This window comes from Galeopterus variegatus, unplaced genomic scaffold, assembly GCF_000696425.1.
Source record: "Galeopterus variegatus unplaced genomic scaffold, G_variegatus-3.0.2 Scaffold658, whole genome shotgun sequence".
In the NCBI taxonomy this organism is placed as follows: Eukaryota; Metazoa; Chordata; class Mammalia; order Dermoptera; family Cynocephalidae; genus Galeopterus; species Galeopterus variegatus.
In genome coordinates this window covers 291,163-299,431 of record NW_007726769.1, presented here as the reverse complement: position 1 = coordinate 299,431, position 8,269 = coordinate 291,163, and the positions used below count along the sequence as shown (strand labels likewise).

At 53.2% G+C, this 8,269-nt stretch overlaps 1 protein-coding gene across 2 annotated transcripts in view; it reads left to right on the top strand.

The window, feature by feature from the left end:
• Positions 1 to 8,269, top strand: part of JUP (junction plakoglobin) — a 29,151-nt gene that overhangs the window by 19,332 nt on the left and 1,550 nt on the right. For both annotated transcript variants that reach the window (XM_008571068.1, XM_008571067.1), the window contains exons 6-13: positions 485 to 629; positions 738 to 841; positions 2,207 to 2,545; positions 4,762 to 4,917; positions 5,144 to 5,263; positions 7,023 to 7,173; positions 7,294 to 7,415; positions 7,997 to 8,036. In XM_008571068.1, the coding sequence (XP_008569290.1) occupies positions 485 to 629; positions 738 to 841; positions 2,207 to 2,545; positions 4,762 to 4,917; positions 5,144 to 5,263; positions 7,023 to 7,173; positions 7,294 to 7,415; positions 7,997 to 8,036 (1,177 nt within the window). The remainder of the gene's footprint in view (positions 1 to 484; positions 630 to 737; positions 842 to 2,206; positions 2,546 to 4,761; positions 4,918 to 5,143; positions 5,264 to 7,022; positions 7,174 to 7,293; positions 7,416 to 7,996; positions 8,037 to 8,269) is intronic.

Sequence of the window (8,269 nt, the reverse complement as noted above, 5' to 3'; positions counted from 1 at the left end):
AGAGTGGAAAAAAATTTTTATCAGTGGGGCTAAAGGTTTTTAATACCTCTATGCTTTTACCCAAGTGGCCAAACTGCTTTCCAAAAGGACTGGACTAATTTCCAGTGCTCTCAGGCGAGTATAGTTTCACCACGTCCTTGCCAGCACTGGCCGTTACCCTTTCTTCAAAATTTTGGCTTATGGGCCGGCCTGTGGCTCACTCGGGAGAGTGCGGTGCTGATAACACCAAGGCCACGGGTTCGGATCCCACATAGGGATGGCTGGTTGGCTCACTGGCTGCGTACAGTTTCACCACATCCTTGCCAGCACTGGCCGTTACCCTTTCTTCAAAATTTTGGCTTATGTGTAACAGACACACAGGTTACTCAGGTTTTAGCTGAAGCTCAGTAATGACTGTCTGTCACTTCCCAGCCCTCCCCTTTCCTTCCGCATCCCCTGTCACCTTCCCTGTCGCTCACACTAGTTCTCTCCCTTCCCCCTGCAGCTGATCATCCTGGCCAATGGAGGGCCCCAGGCTCTTGTGCAGATCATGCGTAACTACAGTTATGAGAAGCTGCTCTGGACCACCAGCCGCGTGCTCAAGGTGCTGTCTGTGTGTCCCAGCAACAAGCCTGCCATTGTGGAGGCTGGTGAGTAGGATGGCCTTGAGAGTGGCTGGCGTGGGGTCCCTGCCCAGCGGCCAGGCTTTGTCAGCTGGGCTCTCCCGTGGCTGACAAGACCCCTGTCTCCTGCCCTAGGTGGGATGCAGGCCCTGGGCAAGCACCTGACAAGCAACAGCCCTCGCCTGGTGCAAAACTGCCTGTGGACACTGCGCAACCTCTCGGACGTGGCCACCAAGCAGGTGAGGGAGGCGTCCGAGCCTGGGCTGACGTCTTCAGCCACCTCGTGCACCTCCTGTCTGGATGTCTGAATTAGGTGCCGTGGGAGCCTTGGGGGCCTCTAAATCGTCTTCCCTTGTTGCTGAGACTGGAAGGGCCCTGAAGACCTTCCTCCCTTTAGTTTAAGGCTCTAAACCCTCTTAGGGATTTGGGAAGGGAGGAGGAAGTGGGCTGATGTTTTTAAGCTGGGGTTCAGATGGCAGCAAAGGAACAGTTTTTTTTTTTTTTTTTGTCTTTTGTATTTTTCCATGTCCGGCAACGGATCGCAACCCTCAGTGTTGCCCCCGTACCGGACCGGGGACCGGCAACGGGATCGCAACCCTCGGCGTTGCCCCCGCGCCTCGCTCAGCCAGTGAGCGGGAACCGGTCTTTATGTGGGATCCGAACCCTCGGGCAGGAGCGCCGCCGCGCTTCCCAAGCAGCGCACTTAGCCAGTGCGCCACTGGGCCGGCCCCAAAGGAACAGTTTTGACTTGGACCCTGTGGCAGGGAGCAGTAGTGTGCCAAGAGCATTGGGGCCCTGGTGGCTAAAAACACAATTTAAGGGAAAAGCCAGCTTCAGGACAAGGCTCCTGGCCCCTCCTTCCAACTGGACTATGGTTCTTAAGAGTCTCCCTATCGGTAAACTGTACTGAGCACTCATCTTTGCTGGCACTCTGCTGACGCTTCTGGATATTGGCTTGTTCAACTCTTTCAGCAACCTGGAGGTAGAGCGTGAGACCCCACTAGTTAGATGAAGAAACTGAGGCTCAGAGAGTTGAGGAATGGCCTATGGTCACAGCTAGTGAATGGCAGGGCTGAGATTCGAACCCAGGGCTATTTGTCCCCCAAGCCTGGGGTCTTTCTGTCCCACAAGTCCCACATGGCTATGGCTGGGAGAAGTGAGGCTTCTGTGTTAGGGATTTTTCCTGAAAGTGAATTTGGCTTGGGGATCTCTGGAGGGAACAGCGAGGCCATGGAAGCATGTGGCCTCCTCAATAATCTCCGCCTGGCCTAGAGGCCTCCTTTGGCCTGAGTGGGGCCCTGCCTGGTCTGAGGGCCCAGTGGTGAGACTGAGGGGGTGGCGGGGAGAGCATGGGGCTTAGAGACAGGCCTGGGTCCAGATCCAGACACTGGCTGTGGGTCTGTGGGCAAGTCCCACTGACCTCTCTGGGCCTCATTGCCTCAGGTGCCCTAGGGGTAGCAGCCCCCTCTCATAGGGTCGGCAGGTCATGGAAACGTTCGTAGGCACATGCAGGCAGGACTGACCCCTTTAGGCTGTCCCGTCCTCTCGGACCTATCTGGGAAGCTTCCCGGGATTGGCCTCTCCCTCACTGCCCCTGCCCCCAGGAGGGCCTGGAGAGTGTGCTGAAGATTCTGGTGAACCAGCTGAGTGTGGACGACGTCAATGTCCTCACCTGCGCCACGGGCACCCTTTCCAACCTGACATGCAACAACAGCAAGAACAAGACGCTGGTGACGCAGAACAGTGGTGTGGAGGCGCTCATCCACGCCATCCTGCGTGCTGGCGACAAGGACGACATCACGGAGCCTGCCGTCTGTGCCCTGCGCCACCTCACCAGCCGCCACCCTGAGGCTGAGATGGCCCAGAACTCCGTGCGCCTCAACTACGGCATCCCAGCCATTGTCAAGCTGCTCAACCAGCCCAACCAGTGGCCACTGGTTAAGGTACTGACCACTGCTGCCATGGGGGTCGGGAGAGGGGCAGGAGCTCCCTGCAGCAGAGATAGGCATGTATCAGTACAGGCAAAGCTGCTGCAACAAAGAGGCCTAAGTACAGTGGCTCAGATAAAATAGAAGTTTATTTTTCTTCCATGTGACAGTTGAGACCTTGACACCGGCTCTGCTCTAGAGACCCAGATTCTTTTTTTTTTTTTAGAAAGATGACCGGTAAGGGGATCTTAACCCTTGACTTGGTGTTGTCAGCACCACGCTCACCCAGTGAGCCAACCAGCCATCCCTATATGGGATCCGAACCCGGGGCCTTGGTGTTACTAGCACCGCACTCTCCCGAGGGAGCCATGGGCCGGCCCCCAGATTCTTTTTATCTTGTAGCTCTGTCATCCCCTAGAGCAGAGCTTTTTTTTTTTCCTTTTTTTTTGTCTTTTTTTTTTTTTTCGTGACCAGCAATGGATCGCAACCCTCAGTGTCGCGCCCGTACTGGACCGGGACCGGCGACGGGATCGCAACCCTCGGTGTTGCTCCCGCACCTCGCTCAGCCAGTGAGCAGCTGGTCTGTATGTGGGATCCGAACCCTCGGCGGGAGCGCCGCCGCACTCCCAAGTGGCGCACTGTAGCAGTGCGCCACCGGGTCGGCCCCCGAGCAGAGCTTTTAAGAAGTTCAGTATGCACCTGAGTACCCTGGGCGGGCTCGTTAAACTGCAGGTCTTTATTCCATAGGGCTGTGGCGGGCCTGAGGTTCTGCATTTCTTACCAGCTCCCAGGTGGGGCTGCCAGTCCATTCTATGCCAGAGGCTCTAGATGAGAGGGTTGTCCTCACGTGAATGGTTGGACTGTGTCGTTACTACAGATGTGGAGAAGTGGGGAAGGCTGGCGGCCACCAGAAATTGGGACACATTGCTTTGGCTCACACTCAGAAACTTGTTGTTTGGCTACATTGAGATGCAAGGAGGTTAGGAAATGTGCCAGCCAGATGTCCGTGTGTCCTGATAAAACTCAGGAGGGATCTTAAAAAGACAAAGGGTAGAGATGAATCTGGGGGTACTTAGTCTCTGCCATAGGGAGTCAGAGGTGTGAGGGGGTGGGGCCTTCTCAGGAGCTGCCTGGGTAGAGGACAGATGTGCTGAGTCTGGACCAGGGGGTGGGCAGGCCGAAGGGACAGAGTTATGGGGGGAGGGTCTGTGCATGTGTGTGTTTATGTGAAGAAACATGGAAAAGAGCCAAACGTGGCGTGGCTTGGTGCCAGAGAATGAGAAGCTACCATAGACCAGGGTCTTGTCAACGGACACAGGAGCCAGCTGGCGGGGCCTCCACTAGCTAAATTTTAGACAATTAAACATACAGATAAGAATGGCTCTAGAGCTGGCCGGTTAGCTCAGTTGCTTGGAGCTCAGTGTTGTAACAGCAAGGTCAAGGGCTTGGATCCCCGTACTGGCCAGCTGCCAAAAATAAAAAAGAATGACGCTAAGTGATTATGTACGTTGAATTAAAAAATCCATACTGAGAAAAAAAAATGGCAGAGTGTGACCCCTCCTTGGCGCTTGGTCCCTGCTGCAAGCCTGAGGTGGGGGAGCATTTACATCCTGACCCAGCAGCTAAGTGACAAGTGACAAGTAACATTGGCAAGCCATCCACCCTGTGCTCGCATCCTCATCTCTCATGTGATTTTCATCCGTGCCCTCCTGGCTTCTTGTTTTGAGGATCAAATGAGATGATAGAGTGCTTTGCAAGACCCTTACTCTGGAGGCCAGGGTGGCTCCCGTGAGCTGGAGGCCTCCATGAGGAGACCTTCCTGGAGCTGCCCCGCTGGAGATTGATTCCAGTATGGGTGCCACCAAGCAGGAGGCTTTGGGGTCAACCATAGCAAAGACTTCCTGATAATCAGTTTTTGGAAACTATCAGAAAAACAAGCAAGGCCATGGTGTCTGCAGATGGGTTAAGAGAGAGGGGCATGGGGGTTGTGGAATGTTCTGGAATGGGGTGTCATTTTAACAGGGGCTACTAGAGTTAGACATGAGGACCTACAGATTCTACAGACTAAGGGACATGGGCTGGGGGTGGTCTCCTGGGATCTTCCAGGGTGTCTATGTCTGGCCTGGGAACAGAGGAGACTACAGGAGAGGGAGGAGATACCTGAAGCCGGGGAGCTTGGATTCTCCAGATGTCCAAGAAATGTCCCTGACTGCTGTCTGTTTTCTTGCCAGGCAACCATCGGCCTGGTCAGGAATCTGGCTCTGTGCCCAGCGAACCATGCCCCACTGCAGGAGGCAGCGGTCATTCCCCGCCTTGTCCAACTGCTGGTTAAGGCCCACCAGGATGCCCAGCGCCACGTGGCTGCAGGCACTCAGCAGCCCTACACGGTAAGTGTGCCACTGGTGCCTGTGGCAGCCCTCCCCGGGGGTCAGGGTGCCCTCTATGCATGCGTGTGAGTGCGTGCATGTGAGTATGTGCATGCATGTATAGACGGGGCGGTGAGTTGCCATTGATGCCAACTCCAAGAATTAGTGAAGCTTGTCAGGGTGTCATAGTGGGGTGGCCACGTGCAAGGGCCACCTGTCCCCATGCCCCATGCCTCCTCTTGTGCAGGATGGCGTGAGGATGGAGGAGATCGTGGAGGGCTGCACTGGAGCCCTGCACATCCTGGCCCGGGATCCTATGAACCGCATGGAGATCTTCCGACTCAACACCATCCCTCTGTTTGTGCAGGTGAGTCTGGGGCAGGTGGGCAGGAAAGGTCTCCCCTCAGCCACTGTTCAGAGGGGAAAGTTGGGAGCCATGGGTTTGGGAGGTCTTGGCCAGGCATCGAGAGGTCTTTGGAGGAGTTTGGAGGAAAGTGGCCACATCACGAGTGACTACTGAGCAAACCCCTAGATGGGAATGACTTTCCAAGCTCAAAAGCAAGGGAAGAGATCACAAATGGAAAAAAGAAAAATCTTGAGATTCAACCACATAAACATTAAAACCATTTATATGTCAGAAACGACCTAAAAAGCATTAGAAAGTAAATAACAAAATGGGAAGTTATGATCAAGTACCACAGCAGATAAGAGTTTTTTTTTTTTTTAAAAGATGACCGGTAAGGGGATCTTAGCCCTTGACTTGGTGTTGTCAGTACCACGCTCACCCAGTGAGCAAACCGGCCATCCCTATGTGGGATCCGAACTCATGGCCTTGGTGTTATCAGCACCGCACTCTCCCGAGTGAGCCACTGGCTGGCCCCCAGCAGATAAGAGTTTAATATCCTTCATGTAAACGAGCTCACTCATCCTAGATCCCAGTAGCTGCATACGGGCAGAGGCGACAGGTGATTCCCAGGTGGCTCATAAACAAATAATGTTCAGTCCCGGGAATTCAAAGAAATGAAACTTACCCCAGCAAGAGCTCATTTTCCACTGTGCAGTTGGTAAAGGAAAACAACAGGGGTGGCCTGTGCTGGTGAAGTTGTGGCGAGATGCGTGGTCTCACACACACGCTGCTGGTGGGGAAGGGATGTCTGGAGGGCAATCTTGCAGTGTGTACAGCCAGCCTTGAAAATGTTCAGGTCCTGGGGCCGGCCCGTGGCTCACTCGGGAGAGTGTGGTGCTGACAACACCAAGGCCACGGGTTCAGATCCCGTATAGGGATGGCCGGTAGGCTCACTGGGTGAGCGTGGTGCTGACAACACCAAGTCAAGGGTTAAGATCCCCTTACCGGTCATCTTTAAAAAAAAAAAAAAAAAAGAAAGTGTTCATGTCCTTTGACCATGTAATTCGAGTCTGGGATTCTCTCTTTATGACATAATTTAACTTAAAATATGGAGAAAGATTTATGCATAGAGATAACAATTGCAATCTTACTTATAATAATTGAAAACAAACTGCATGCTGACTAGGGTAATGGTTTAAAAAAAGAATGGTTCACTATATCATGTAGCCATATACAGTGATGCTTAAGAAGAATTTTTTGTTTTTGAAATGTTTTCCCTTTAATTACTAATTTTCAGAGTAAAGGATTAACGCCATAGCTACCTTCAGTGGTGACCAATTGAGTATTTTAGTTTTCTTGTTGTTTCTTTTGCTTTTTAGGGTTATCTTCTCTCTGGAGTATCAATATAAATGCATAGATTATAAGGGAAAATTTGAAAATAATATATAAGAAAATGCTTTAATGCTACAATGTCAGGTGAAAAAGCAGGAATCAAAATTATATATATAGGGCTGGCCAGTTAGTTCACTCAGTAGAATGTGGTGCTGATATTACCAAGGTGTTAACTGAGGCTATGTCTGGGTGGGGAATCATGGCTATTTTTTGTATTTTTTTCCTGTTTCCTTATACTTTGCCTGGGCTTTCCACATTTTCTAGTATGAGCCTGTGTTAAGTCCAGGAAAGGGAGGCAGAGGTGGGCAGGCTGCTGGGTGTGCTGCCTGGGCCTGCCTTGCCCCTCACCCCTCTGCTCCTGCTCCCCACCCCGTGCCCCTCTCCCCAGCTCCTGTACTCGTCGGTGGAGAATATCCAGCGTGTGGCTGCCGGGGTGCTGTGCGAGCTGGCCCAGGACAAGGAGGCGGCTGATGCCATTGACGCCGAGGGGGCCTCAGCCCCACTCATGGAGCTGCTGCACTCGCGCAACGAGGGCACCGGTGAGGGGCTGTGCTGAGGCCCGGGGGGAGAGGGAGGAGAGGCCATGGGGCTGGGCCTTGTTCCCACAGCCCTGGTGGAGGCCGGCGTCTGACTCGGCCTTTCCTCTCCTCTCTGCCCAGCCACCTATGCCGCTGCCGTCCTGTTCCGCATCTCCGAGGACAAGAACCCAGATTACCGTAAGCGCGTGTCCGTGGAGCTCACCAACTCCCTCTTCAAGCATGACCCAGCTGCCTGGGAGGCTGTGAGTATCCTGAGACGGACTGCAATGTATGGTTGTGCAGGTTGTGCACTGCACAAGGGCAGCACTTTTAGGGAGGCTTCTACCATACCATAGACCTCATAGATTTTTATTTTATAATTTGGTCATTTATGACAATTCCTAGCAGGTAGAGGTAGTAAGTTGAACCATATATCTGTTTTTGATTCACAAAAATGGCAGTTTTATTTTATTCAAACAAATATAAAGTGTTTGAGGAGTACCTTTTTCTAATTTGCACAAAGATGCTGTGTAGGCTAGTGGTGGCTCTGATCTGGGGTAGGGCAGGGCCCTGCACCCATTCTTGAGTCCTCTTCCCTCCACTCCCTTCCCCAGGGCTTGGGAGCCCCCAAGCATGAATAGTGAGACCCTCTACCCTGGGGAGGTGCCCCGGGACATGAGTTGGGCACTAGGTAACCCTATTTCATTATCCTGGGTTCTTCCAAGGAGTCTTCTCTTTTCCCCCGGCCCCCTTTTGTAGAAACATCTCTCCCTGCCCCCAGCTGAGATGTAGCCCAGAGTCTGCATTTTCAGTCTCTCCCCAATGTTTCCCTCTCCTTCTTCAGGCCCAGAGCATGATCCCCATCAATGAGCCCTATGCAGATGGTAAGTGTGTGTAGAGTTCTCTGGGACTCTGAAGAGCCTGGGAGCTGTGAGTGTGAGTGAGGGGGAGACACTGTATCTCCTGGGCCAGAGGACCAGTGGCAGCCACTGTGTGGTATCCACGTGGACTCCCGTCTAGGTCCTCTGATGTGGGAGTCGAGGGAGGGGGTCAGGCCCACTGGGGGTGAGCAGGGACAGAGGAAGTGGCTGCGGGCTGTCCAGACCCCCCCCCCCCC